This window comes from Abramis brama (genome assembly GCF_963993115.1).
Source record: "Abramis brama genome assembly, chromosome: 11".
Classification (NCBI taxonomy): Eukaryota; Metazoa; Chordata; class Actinopteri; order Cypriniformes; family Leuciscidae; genus Abramis; species Abramis brama.
Window position 1 is genome coordinate 11301213 of NC_139973.1, and position 14602 is coordinate 11315814.

General features: G+C 34.8%; 1 protein-coding gene across 2 annotated transcripts; it reads left to right on the forward strand.

Annotated features, from left to right (window-relative positions):
• The first annotated feature begins 196 nt into the window (after window positions 1-196).
• Window positions 197-14596, forward strand: itgb7 (integrin, beta 7). Of its 2 annotated transcripts, XM_084127861.1 has the most exons (17): window positions 270-298; window positions 1802-1935; window positions 2009-2057; window positions 2163-2242; window positions 5384-5582; window positions 5867-6037; window positions 6702-6943; window positions 7086-7241; window positions 7394-7489; window positions 8052-8141; window positions 8785-8925; window positions 9032-9222; window positions 10993-11219; window positions 11308-11518; window positions 13185-13375; window positions 13484-13644; window positions 13815-14596. In XM_084127861.1, exons 3-17 carry the CDS (start codon window positions 2009-2011, stop codon window positions 13911-13913), a joined length of 2304 nt encoding a protein of 767 aa, XP_083983987.1. In that variant the 5' UTR covers window positions 270-298; window positions 1802-1935; the 3' UTR covers window positions 13914-14596. The 2 variants fall into 2 exon arrangements, with proteins under 2 accessions (XP_083983986.1, XP_083983987.1); XM_084127860.1 differs by lacking the exon at window positions 1802-1935 and having other exon boundaries at window positions 197-298.
• The last annotated feature ends 6 nt before the right edge of the window (window positions 14597-14602 follow it).

Below are 14602 nucleotides of genomic sequence, written 5' to 3' on the forward strand. Positions count from 1 at the left end.
AAGCTGTGTCTCAAATCCTAGTGAACTTCCTATCTAGACATCATGTCTAAACATCGTAGGCGCATGTGACATTTTTGGGAACCACATACACACTCAGTGTATTTTTATTTTTTTAGCTTCATAGCCGCGTACCCTGCTCAAACATGCTGCAAGTGTCTATAGCGACCAAATATGCTGTCTAGGTAGGAAGCTCACTAGATTTTGAGACACAATAGACATTTTGACGAAAATCATGATGACGCATCCAGTGACGCTTTGAATTCGCATTCACACAGTCTGCACGACATCTCACATTACGGTAAGAGACGAGTAAAATGATTTCAAATTTTAATAGATTTAGTTGAGTTGGATTCTATCTAATTGACTTGGTTTTGTTAAGGATTGACAGGTTTAGTTTATAACAGTTTGAAAAGTACCATTTGAATTTGGAGAAATGCAAGTTAGTTGAATTGAATTAGGAAATTGTTGCTGTAGGGCTGAAACTGGTAGACTGACCAACATACTGGTTGGGTGTCCCACTTTGTTTTGAAATTAATTAATTAATTAAATAAATAAATAAATGAAGTAAAAATAACTAAATACACTTTTGCCTAGATAGTTAATATGAAATTGGGTTAAAAGATTTTTCATTGGGTTAAAAATTGTTTCTGTTTACATGACATGTAATGACATATTAACTCTACAATGCAATTTATGAACCTAATATTTACATAATGAACTAAAAATGCCATTACTTGGGTGTTTTGTAACTACAAATGTACTTCGTTTTAGCTTAATTAATTAGAGTACCATTATACAATACCTTCAAAATAAAATAAAAGTGGATTTAATTTTTTTCCCCTCACTTCCACTCCAAACATTTTCAAGGTTTTCTAATTAGAAAATCAACAACAACAAAATACATACAAACTAACATGTTGTTAAAAAGGTGCTACAAATTTTGTAGCTCTTTATATGCTTTGTGTCATATTGCTCCTATTGCAAAACCTTTGTTTCTGTATTCAATTATGGATTATGAATTGTTTCAAACTTTATTTTATTCGGGCATATTTGCTTTCTTAATTATTTAAGCTACACAATTTGGAATTTATATTAAAAAAAATAAACGTAATTTTTTTTAGCCGAGTTGTCTATTAGAATGCTTGCTTTACTAAAGTATACTTTACTAATATATATGTATATATCTATATATCTATCTATCTATCTATCTATCTATCTATCTATATATATATATATATATATATATCAAGATAATATAAACATCAGGTGCAGTAATAAAAAATAAAAAGCAACACTCTTTCTCTCTGTTTCTCTGAATGCTTCCGTTACTGAAACAGGGCTAACCCACACCTAAACATTTTTCCACACGCTACTTAAAAAAACAGCTGACAGTTGCACCTAGATTAAGTTCAGATTGTTACTACTGAGAAAGAATGCTAGAATGTGTGATTTCACCTTTGGATGAGTTGTCTCTCACCAGATCTATGTCCCTGTGCTATAGTTAATGCTGAGCGATAAAGAGGAAGAGTGAAATACTGTGGTTTTGTATGTCTGTCTGCCGCCTTGGTTTACAGATGCTTGCACACTTCCATCTTCTAACGCCTGACTCATTGTCACATGTCTGGTGTTAAGTATGTTCACATGAATGAGAAGTAGGCTATACAGCGTGGTGGAAGTGCAGTTGTGTTTTATAATACGTTTAGCATTTAGTTCTGTTTTTCTTGATTCATGTGCCTGTCATATGGTATAGTATGTCACGCACATGTAGAAATCCTTTTTTTCTTTTCTTTTTTTTTTGCAGATGTGATTTGTCTTTCTGGTCCCAAAAACACAGATATTTCAATATTTATTTATATATTTATTTGTGTAAAAAGAAAAAGGAATTATTCCAATTTTACTAAATGGACATTATCTTGGAAATACAGTATTAGTAAGGTATATTTCATATTAGAATTCTAATAAATTCGATGAGTTTGTCATTATAACCTAAAACACTCTTTCTCTGCAGATGAAGGCTTTTGTGATAGCTGTGACAGTTCTCTTTCACTGTATACAAGGTAATGCACATAGACATCTATGCCTTTTTAGAAAAGTAAAACAAGTCTTTGATGCTTTTGATATTTGATTTTACTAAAGTGTGCATTTTATTATGTGCATTTTAGGGCAAGAACCATTTTGTCAATCTCACCCTTCATGTTCTGAATGTATAAGGAGTCCTGGATGTGCGTGGTGCACACAGATGGTAGGTTATCATGTGAATGGATCAATAAGTAGTTTAATTGAACCTTCCCCAAGAGTCAGTTTCCCATGATCAGGATGGAGAAGATGTCATACTTTGTCAGAGCTGACGAGAACTGAGAGAAGAGATCACTGAGAAACAAAGCAGTTACATTTAACTTTGTGCTCCTTTTTGGAGGCTCTTTTCCTGCTGTGGTACCTGTGGTTGAGCATGTTTTTCTGTGCAAACTTAACAGCTGCTTCATTGTAAAACCCTGAGTGTTCAGAATACTCAAAACATTTGTGGAAACAGATTACCTCAAAAATGTAAGTAAACTAACTCAATTTTTTAAAGTTAACTCAAAGATTCAGTTAGATCTTAAAAAGGTTGTACTACACAAATGTGTTAATTACAATTCAGTTGAAATATTGAAAACGCTAACTCAGTTTATTTGCATGAACATCCTATTAACTCAAACCTTTATGATTAAGTGCTAGTTAGCAATAGCTAGCTTATGCTAATTTACCATCAAAGGGTCTATCACTCTATACTTGCAAGTAGCCTACCAAATCAACATTCAGTAAAGCCTTGAACATTTGCAGCCCATCCTCGACCTAACCACAGACTCTATTCTTCACCACAATGGTAACAACCTAACAGAAAGGTCTGTGTACCTTCGGATAATTTGTTTTCTTGTTTTTGTCTTCTAAACGGAAAAACGAAGAAACCGTTCATTTACCTGTTTTATTTAGCTGACCAACTCTCAAAATATGTGTGCCGAAGCTACGCGACGCACTAGACAGCGCGCAGTAAGATCAAGCCGTGCCGTCATCAGTTCTTACTCAGCTCCGCGCAACAGAATAATAGTAGGCTAGTCATCTGCTACAGTTGTTGGCATCTAAACTTCTAAAGCAAAGTCACAGATCATCGATTTCTTTCGCCGTAAATCGATGCGTATGGCCGTCTGCCGGAAGCTAGTTATTTTAGACAATAAAGATTTAAATATGGATATTTGTCTTACACGAACGCATCGCTTCGCTTCAGAAGTCCTTTATTAACTAAAAATGTCATATACACCTAGTATTGCTTGAGGGTGAGTAAATCATAGGGTAATTTTTATTTTTGGGTGAACTATCCCTTTAACAATTGTAAGGCCTGCCCAATCGTTCCAACGACAGTTTCCGATAAGCGGGTGAAGGTTTACTGCGTTACTGTCTTTTCAGCGTGGCAAAGTAATTTAATTCCAATTAAACTTTTATCTGACTCCATTTTATCACTACCTAGAATTTAGGTTAGAATGCCAATTGGTTATTGGTCATTTATATAATAGTGTAGCGACACATTTGATTATTTTTATTCAGCTCTTTACTTTATATTTTACCCATTCATTAGGAATCTATGTCGCTTTGAGGTCCTCACACCGGCCGTTTAACAAGGGTCTCACGATCACAAACTTGCCAGTTTTGGTCACTAAACAAAGGTAATTGGCTAATATCTTAGACGGTCACATTCATGCTTACTCAATCAAATATATTTTTGTATAGCCCCCCGTTGTCAGTATACACTTGAATTAAAGTAACGTTTTCTTCAGACAGAGGTCATTGCCACTACTACAGATATAAGCCGACCAATATTACTTTCTTTGGAATCTGATGCAGATTTGCGGTAACATACAAATCTGTTTAATCTACTTGGAAAAATAATTTCAGAGTAAGTCAGAATAAATCATAAAAATGTAACAATTTATTATGTCAGGAAAATGTATCATGCCAATTACATAATCAGTTCAAAGATAATAAATACAAAACATCAAATGCTCTGGAAAAAAGAGAAAAGATGCGAACCTGACATTAGAAAATACATGATGCTGAGTATCTTGAGCACATTCAGCATCACTGGCTGATTTGAACTACAAATCGCCCCTAGCCTCTTGTGACATTTCTTTAAGTACTCAGACCGAGACAGAAACTTTCACATGGAAACATTTGTTAACAGTGGGAATTTACATTCAAGTTTACACCTTTGTACCAGTCGCACTGAGACATTTCAAATGATACCAAACATGTATAGCGTTGTGTGATAATTGTTCACATTAAACCATATAGATTTTTGGGTGAATTTCAGGTGATCTCAGCATGAGAGAGACGAAATGGGGGAACAGGAGTGAAGGAAGAGAAATGTAAATTAATATAATACTGAGGTGACTGACTCAGTGTGGTTCCGTCTTGGAATGGGGTGCTACTTTCTCGTGAGAGAGTTCAAATGTTAATTTCCTTTTTTTTCTCAGAGAGTTGCCCTCTCTTCCAGTTCTTCCAGTTTTTCCAGTCTTACACTATCAGACATGTAATATGTAGTTAAGGCTGCTGTTATTCATGCATTAATCCTTATGACCCGTGTTGGAGATTAATATTTTTTTTGGAAATTAATTGGTAAATTAGGGGGGGGGGTTTGCGCAAACAAAGCACTCGCTTCACTTCATAAAACTGAGGTTAAACCGCTGGAGTCACATGGATTACTTTTATGATGTTTTTACGACCTTTCTGGGTCTTGAAATTAGACTGTCAGTGGAGGGACAGAAAGCTCTCAGATTTCATTAAAATGATCTTCATTTGTGTTCCGAAGATGAACAAATGTCTTCTGAGTTTGGAATGACATGAGAGTGAGTAATTAATGACAGAATTTTACTTTTTTGGGTGAACTAACCATTTAATGTTATAATTCCTGAAATTTTATTTAAAGTAGAGAATGCTCAAAATTCATTCAGTTCATTTCTGAAGCCTTCAGAAGATTCTAGTTTATATTGCATATATTTATCATTTGTGCAATTTTAAAACCAATAAATCATTAAATCAATTAAATAAACATTTATACAATTTATAAATGTGTATAATGGGATAACAAACCATTATTTTAAAAATGATTAAAATTGAACAAAACCGCACCTATATCTCCTATATTGTAAATGTGAAATAAATTGGTATCAAAATCGTTATTTCTACCCTGATTTGACCCGTATCATGATTTGGTGTAGGTCACTTATAATAAAGATGTTTAGATGTTACCATATGAAGCACATTTTTAAGGACATGTGTATATTATTATTATTATTTTTTATAATTGCATATAACTGATTGTACTTGTACTGCTAATTTCCTTGTGATGCAGGACTTTTTAAAATCAGGCGAGTCTAATGAACGGCGCTGTGATTCTCCCGAGTCTCTGAAGGCCAGGAGTTGTAGAGAGGATAATGTGATCAATCCTGGAGAACATCCCTTGATCCATGTAAAGAACAGTGACCTCAGCAACGATATTGAAAATGTGGTCCAACTCAAACCTCAGAATATCAACATTACACTCAGAGTTGGTGAGCTTACTCAGACATACAGCAGCATGCTGCAACTTATTGGAACATAAGCTTGAAGCCATTTGCAGAGTATTTACACTTTAGTGTTATTGTTCACTTTAATATGTACAGTAGATGTAATATTATACAGCAAAGATATACAGGCTTATGTATCTTACACATACAATACGGCATATATAACAATTGGCACGAAAACAACCACATTTTTGACTCTCCTTAACATTGTTAGTCAATAGTATATTGTGAATGCAGTCCCTAATTCATTTTTTATTTCACGTGTGCAGGAGTTCCATTTGAATTTACAATTGAGTTTAAGAGGGCTCAGGGTTACCCTATAGATCTGTACTACCTGATGGACCTGAGCTATTCCATGAAAGATGATCTGGAGCAAATTAAAACTCTCGGGCAGAAAATCCTCAAGAAGCTGAAGGACATCACAGAGACCGTCCGGATAGGTGAGAATCGCTAACTGAAATACTAGCAGCAATGTGGCTAACCAATGATGAATTTTTAACAGATTAGAGTTTCATAACTTATCAAACTTTCTCAAAAATAAATATTTTGTGTTAATATTTTATTTTAAAGTACACCACCATTCAAAAGTTTGGGGTCAGTAAGATTTTCTTTTACCAAAAGAAAATTGTTCTTTTGAACTTTCTGAAATATTAAGCAGCACAACTGTTTTCAACATTGATAATAATAAGCAATTTTTATTGAGCACCAAATCATCATTTTAGAATGATTTCAAGGGATCATGTGACACTGAAGACTGGAGTAATGATGCTGAAAATATATCTTTGCCATTACAGGAATAAATTACATCTTAAAATATATTAAAATACAAAACATTTATTTTAAATTGTAATAATATTTCACAATATTACTGTGTTTACTGCATTTGTATTAAATAAATACATAAATACAGCCTTGGGAAGTATAAGAGACTTATTTCAAAAACATTTAAAAAGTCCTACTGACAAGTTATCTTATTAAAAAAAGTGAAAAACGTAATTGTCAATTAAAATAGACCTATTTGAACTGCAATTTTAAAGAATAGGCAGTGGTTGAACTAGAGCTATGTTTCTGTCATTTATCCTAAGCCCTCTCTCCATCTTTCAGGTTTTGGATCTTTTGTTGATAAGGAGATGTTGCCATATGTCAGTCAGGTGAAAGCAAGACGTCAGAACCCCTGTCCCAATCGTATAGATACCTGCCAACCAGCTTTCAGTTTTCAGAATGTCCTGCCATTGACTAACGATGCCAAGGAGTTTGAACGAGAAGTTAGCAAACAGAAAATCTCTGGCAACCTGGACTCTCCTGAGGCTGGTCTGGATGCAATAATGCAGGCTGCAGTCTGTAAGGTGAGAGATGATTTGCCATGAATTAATGGAATTACATGTAAAGATTTCATCCACAAGTCGCCATTTTTGTGTGCAGTATATCAGAGTCTGTGAAAAGCTACTGTACATGAAAAAGTATTTATTTTTTGTTTTCTCACCACAGGAGAAGATTAGATGGCATGATGTGACACGGATTCTGGTTTACACATCTGATGATACTTTCCACATGGCAGGAGATGGACGACTAGGTGGTGTCTTTCAGCCACATAATGGACAGTGTCATCTTAATGAGAAAGGTTCCTATAATGGAAAAGCCTATGTAAGTGTTGCTCATTTAATGATGAACGTTCTTTATGCGTTTTCTGTTGTAGATAAAAGAACAAAAGAATAAAAATTCAACTTTAAGAGGAATATAAGTGGGATAGTTTGCATATGAAGACAAAATAAAAATCATATTCAATTCTCCTACAGGATTACCCATCAGTGGGCCATGTATCTAGAGTTCTGCAGGAAAACAATATTCAGCTCATATTTGCTGTGACTGAGGGCATTTATCCAGCATATAAGGTTTGAGGGAAATATATATACTGTACAATACTGTTCAAAAGTTTGGTGTGAGTAAGTTTTTTTTTTTTTTTTTTTAAGAAAGTACTACTTTTATTCAGGAAGGATGCATTAAATTGATGCAGTAAAGAATACTGAAAAAAAATATTTATTATGGTTTTCACAAAAATCTTAAGCAGCACAACATATTTATTGAGCACCAAATCAGCATATTAGAATAATTTGATAAAGGGATCATGTAACACTGAAGACTGAAGTAATGTCTGCTGAAAATTCAGTTTCACCATTACAGAAATAAATTTACAAAATTGTAATTTTAAATGTAAGACTATTTCTCCTGTATTTTTGGTCAAACTCAATGATCATAAGAGAAACTTATATATCTCCTTCTTATAGACCTCTTTCAAAAACATTAAAAACCTTACCGACCCCTAACTTTTGAACAGCATTGTGTATACATTTAAATATTTAAATATATCTATTATAATAATAATAATTTATATGTATTATTCAAATATAATCCTCTCTTTTTCCATCTTTCGCACACACACAAATATATTCACAGGCATTGAGTGCATTGATTCCTCAGTCTGTGGTTGGTGTATTAAGGAATGACTCTAGTAATGTTGTTGATCTCATCTCTGAAGCCTATGGGGTGAGTGTTTTCATCATTTGCTATCCTGTGTTTTGACCCTATTTAGTGGCTTGTGCACTCGCCCTACTTCCCACTTGAACTAATAACAATTGGCTGTAGGAACAAAAAAGTCATCGTTTCCCTGCTGTTTTTCACTTCTGCTTAATGGTTAAATAATTTACTAAATTAACTGAAACTGTGTGTGTGTATGCCTATTACATGGCCTACTTTCTAAATCAATCAATAAATTGTCATAAATGCAATTATTTAAGTTTAAATTATCTTATTATGTGATCATTAGTATGATCATGTGACTGCGGAGTCATATTAGAGACTTTAAACTAGCACAGTGTAAGAAACTGCAGTCAAACGGTCAATTATACAGTTTACTGGTCATTACGTGAAAATATTTTACCATAGCATGAACCAATTGACTGATCAGCATAAAGTATTGCAGACAGCCACATTTATTTTTGCTTTGACACTTTAAACTCTTTAACTAATAATTAAACAACTTATTGAAAAAACATAACTACATATAATCAGTATGTCTATGTATAATTGGCAAATTTGCCATAGATATTTATGTTTTTGCTTTTATTATTTCATATATGACTGTATATTTTTATATACATACTGAATATATTTTTTTTTTGTGGGCCAGAATTTGTCGTCCACACTGGTGTTGGAGCAAGAGGGAGCTCCAAAAGAACTGCATGTGTCCTACAGGTCTTCATGTAAAGGGAATCAGGCAGATACTGAATGGAAGGAGAGAGGAGAGTGTCAAGGCATCAAGCATGAGAAGGTGAGCGCCACCATCAGTGGTTTCCTCATAATTATCATAAACCAGGAAACATTTGTTGTTGTGTCTGTTAAGTTTTGTTTTTTCTTGTGATTTATTGTTTGTATAGATTACGTTCCAAGTACGTTTGAACGCATCTGCGTGTCTGAAGGAGCCTCAGACATTTCGGATCAGAATGCATGGTATCAGTGAGGAAGTGAAGATCACAGTGCATACAGAGTGTCACTGTGAATGTGGTGCTCCAGAGAAGGCTTCTAAACACTGCAACAGTACAGGAACGCTCTCATGCGGCGTGTGCAGGTGAGCCCCCTAGCATCTCAGCAGAGAACTACACATCAGCTGACCGAATCTGTGAAAGATGTCATGATTAAAGGCACAGTATGTAAGTTTCGTTGCTAGAGGTAGTTTATTCAAAACAATAACAAAGGCGTAGTTTGGAATAATGGGAGTTGTCGTCTTCACCTCCAAAGCCGATGGAAATAAATCAGACGGGACTCGGGCAGAAATCATGAGCTTATCGCAGTGTTTCCGAACCCTGTTCCTGGAGGCACACCAACAAACTATTCCTAATCAAACACACTTGATTCAACATCAGCGCATTAGAGACTCAAAGACAGGGGTGTCCAATCCTGCTCCTTGAGGGCCATTGTCCAGCATATTTTAGCTCCAACCCCAAATAAACACTAATCAAGCTCTTGCATACTAGAAACTTCCAGGCAGGTGTGCAAGTTGGAGCTAAACTTTCCAGGACAGTGGCCCTCCAGGACCAAGTTTGGACACCCATGCTCCAAGACCGTAAATTAAGGGGCCAGATAAGGGACATCCAAAATGTGTACTGTTGGTGTGCCTCCTGGAACAGGGTTGGGAAACATTAAGCTAATGTATTAAAGTTTTATTAACGTTACTTTGGTATGAAGCATAGTGGGGTCGAGAGCCTGGGGCATTTTACTTTGCTGTTTTATTACGCTACTTTAATTTTGTTATGTATATTTTACGATTAAGATTACATTTAACGTCCACCTCCTTCTTCCCTGAACCTGAACTTTGTTACAGTTCCATTTGATCATTTAAATTAACATTAATTTATTTCATTCTAATGAAATAGCCCCAAGTGCTGAATTGCTTCTCATACAGGTCACTTTATTTGACGAATTAAAGTTGTAGGGTAACGCAGCTCTATTTTAATAGGTCAAACCATCATGCTAAAAATACAATCGTACTCTGTGCGTTAGCTCGGTGGCTCGGTGGCTGGTGTGAGATACTTGTTGCACATTGAGGTAGGCCTAAGTCAGATCAATATTAGAATATCATATTAATAAAAGCTGGATGACTTGTGTTGCTAAATGGCTCTTTGACAAAATAGTGTTGTCTCTGAGGCATGGTACAAAAATGTTACTTGCGGTAAATCAAGAAAACAATAGATTCAAATAATAAGACTAACTGTGTTGAACTATATAACAATGGTTAGTTTGGGATAATGTAAGTCAACAAAATATATAACATTGATATTTTATCCAAAAATCTTACATATTGTGCCTTTAAAGACTATATTAAGGAATAAAGGAATGAGTAATTCAACTAAAAATTCACCCAACCCTGTATTATTTTCTTCTTCCATGAAACACAAAAGTAAATCTTAGAGATTGTCCAAGGTGTTTTCCATGGTGATTTATTCTACCAAGCGCCAAAACTGTCAGCTCACAAATCTAATTTGCTAGTCTCGAATTGTAAACAGTCAGTAAAATTGTCACACATTGTGTTGTGATTGGTCAGGTGACAGTAAACAATGGTGTAAACAAAACAGTAAACAGTAAACAACAGTAAACAAAAAATTAAATTAAATTAAATAAATATATTTTTAACTTGGCTATATAAATCACCATCTCCTTCTGTTTCACAGAAGAAAGAAAATAAAACAGCACCAGAACGATATGTGATGTCATGCCAACATATTGATATATTTAAATAATATTTTAAGTGAATATGTGGTTTTGTTTGTACAAGTGTAAATTTTTGTATGTCTCACTATTATTTTTTACTTAAATTGTGTGTGTGTAATGTGTGTATTAGCTGTGATAAAGGGTATTTGGGTCAGCACTGCGAGTGTGTGCAACAAAGCGATGCGGACTCTACCATCGACATGCTGGCGTCCTGTCGGCCTGACAACAACTCTCTGGTGTGCAGTGGACACGGCACCTGTGAGTGTGGCAAGTGTGTGTGTCAAGGCCACTACAGTGGCCAGTACTGCGATTGTGATGACAATAGTTGTGAGAACCATAATGGCAAGTCCTGTAATGGTAAGCAAAATATTTGGCCTTAATATGTTTTTTTCTTTAAGTTTCGCCTTCAAAACTCACTATCTACTCCTATGCGTGGTTGTCATAGGACAGGGAACATGCAAGTGTGGAATATGTGAGTGTAAAGAAAACTACTCGGGGTCTGCGTGCGAGTGCTCGCCTAGCCAAGACAAGTGTATTAACGACAAGGGCAAGCTTTGCAGCGGTCAAGGCAAATGCACTTGCAACCGTTGTGAGTGTAACGCCGATTTCATGGGAGATAACTGCTCTACATTCATCGACGCTTGCATGCAGTTTAAGTGAGTATCTCTTCCTGTGATCTGATATCTGTTTCAAGATTATCTTTAGTGAGTTGTACAGTTGTGTGTGGGTTTGTTTCGTCTTTAAACCTCAATTTCAGTTTCCTCTGTCTGTTTGTTCAATAAGTCATACATTTAATAATGATTATAATGTTGCATAGCAAGACATTTGAAATGTGACATAAGTTGCATCCCAAATGACGCATTATACACTGTGCACTTAATACACTATGCACTCATACACTATGTACTCATCCGTGTAGTGTATGAAGTTTATAAGGTTATTTTGTCATTCAACAAAAGAGTCTGATGCTCCTCCCCCTGTAATTAAAGTCATAGATATTTATACGTAGATTCTTCATTCGATCGCTCCAGACACAAAGGCGCGCCCGCCATCTTGCAACGGTCAGCGTGCCATCACTCACAGTAAGAATCAATGATGACACGTCATTGCGCAGCTTCTGGTTGCGAAACTGCCATGATTTAAATTTCCAAAGAAATGGGATTGCCTTTTATTGGTGAAAATGTGTTGGTTTGGGTTTTTATATGTATTAACTCAATATTGCAGGTTTTTACTAAGGTAATTGTAATCTTTTTACTTTTACTATGGTGACTTTGTAATGTCAGCTGACGCCTTTGTCTCATTGTATTGTGTTATTTTAGCAAAATCATCTGCTGAAGTCTATTTCATATATAGATATTCTATTCATACATGCGTCTAACTACGGTTGCAGATGCACAGTCAACCGCTCCAATATGGCTGATGAGGGATCTATGTATATATATATATATATCTATCTATGATTAAAGTTGCAACAGTTGAGTGCACATTCCACACTGCGGTTTTTTCTGTTAATTTAGTGCATCATTTAATGCATTTAAAGTGCACTTGTTTTTTTGTTTTTTTCCAGTGTGAACACACATATCACACTATTTATACTTAAAAACGTCATAGAATAGTGCATAAGTATGCGAATTGGGACGCACCTATAATGTATTGGCCTCATTAAAGCTTATTCTGGCCACTCATAGAATGGAAGAGACTATCTGATGGACATGTAAAACAAGCAACCACAGTTTGTGCTTTTTAGGCCACATTGATCTGAAATATATTATACCACATCAATAGACCAGCGTGGGAAAAAATGTATTGGTACAGCAGTCTCTGTGAAAGGTTGTAAAAAAATAATAATAATAAAATGAAAGAACAAAGAAAATATATCAGAAAATGTGTATTCTGTGTGATCAGAATTTCTATTAATAAATTATATTATATTATATATATATATATATATATAATAACTCATAAAACAACAAAAAAGCAAAATTCACTGCTTGTGAATTTGTACTTGCTATTAAGTGCCTCAAACTAAACATGGGATAATCTTTGGCATCCAGTCATTAGTTCTTTCTCAAGTGCTCATTGGATAAAACTGATAACATGATAAAAGTATTTCCAGGTGGAATGAAAAAAAACCCCTATTTGCTTTATGCTCTGATGCTGCATGCATAACACCAGCCAAGAGCATATAGTGTTAGCAACTCCAAGGTCATGGGTTCGATTAAAGCATGAACTGATACCTTGAATCATATGTACTACAAATGAAAAGTCACTTTGGATAAAAGTGTCTGACTGATGTCTTTCTCTGTTTTAATGTGTCTGTAGGAAATGTGTGGCATGTCGTGTGGATGCTGGTGCTTCTGATGCCAGTGTCTGTGATGAGAAATGTTTCAATGCTGAAATCTCTCGTCTTGAAGGCACTCATGAGCTGCATTGCACATATCAAGATGTCATTTCCTACGAAGTAGAACTTGGTGCTGACGGCAAAATTATTCTTCGATATGCAGACCTGCCCCGTATGTATTAAAAATCATTCATTTGATTAGACCACATGTATATCTGTATGACACAGAATTGATGTAACGAATGTTAAAAGTTAAAATGTTTTTTATTTCCTTCTGTAGGTTCCATTGATAAGACTACAGTTATAATTGGCAGCTCTGTGTCAGGCATCATTGTTATTGGCATTATAATAATCATTATATACCGTGCCTTGCTGGAACTGTATGACTATAGAGAATATCAGAACTTCCTCAAAGCGCAGAACCAGACTGAATGGAATGAGGTGATGTGCACACAGAGACACACTGCTTAAACACATTTAGCAGTTTAGGCTATAAATGTGGAGCAAACTATAACCTGTGTATACAAAATTATGTTTAAGTGCTTCAGTGTGAAATGAAAGAATTTACAGATTGAATATTTAACAATCTAATGTTTCTCTGTTCAATGCAGATCCAGAATCCTCTTTTCAAAGGGGCCACAACAACGGTGATTAACCCTTTGCATATGCAAAACGAAGAGAATGCAAAACAACAGTTTGAAATTATTTAACATTCTGAAAGAGGATTCATCTGAAACGTTAATCTTTCGAAGTTTGTTATTGTAATATCTTGTTTTATTTTTTTGTGAATGTTTTTCTATTGTACATCTTACACTGTGCAAATTTAACTTCTTTAAAATGTATATTCTAAGCTAGCAATAAAAGTATTGCTGTACAGGAGAACAGGACTGTTATAAATATGGTGATGTATTTTATGCATATTAATATGTATACTGAACAGAAAGCCTTGAGTTTCTCTTATGATTAAATAGAGCTGTCCAGATTGTTGTAAAACTAAACAACTCTATCTAAGAGAACTTGCATTTTTAAGCCATGGGTCCCTCAAGAATCTCCTCTGGGAAATCCTTATAGTCCTTATAATGTCAGCAACTTTACAGTTTACATTGTAGTTTAATTTATTTTGAGGTATGACTTTGTGTTATTTATGTTGTTGAAAATAAAACATGAAAGTTAACCACAGTTTATTTTTCTCATTGATCCAAAATAACTTTTCTGTATATAGAATCATTTCTTGATAAAATTCTCATAGGAAATTCCAGAGGGGACCTACAATGAATCACATTGGCCTACCGTTGATGTCTGATTAGCTTTACTGCAAAACGTTTAATAGTGTTATTTTTGTATTTTACTTGGTCTGCGTAAGAAAACTAATAAAGGTGCCATTAAAACCAAATTGTAT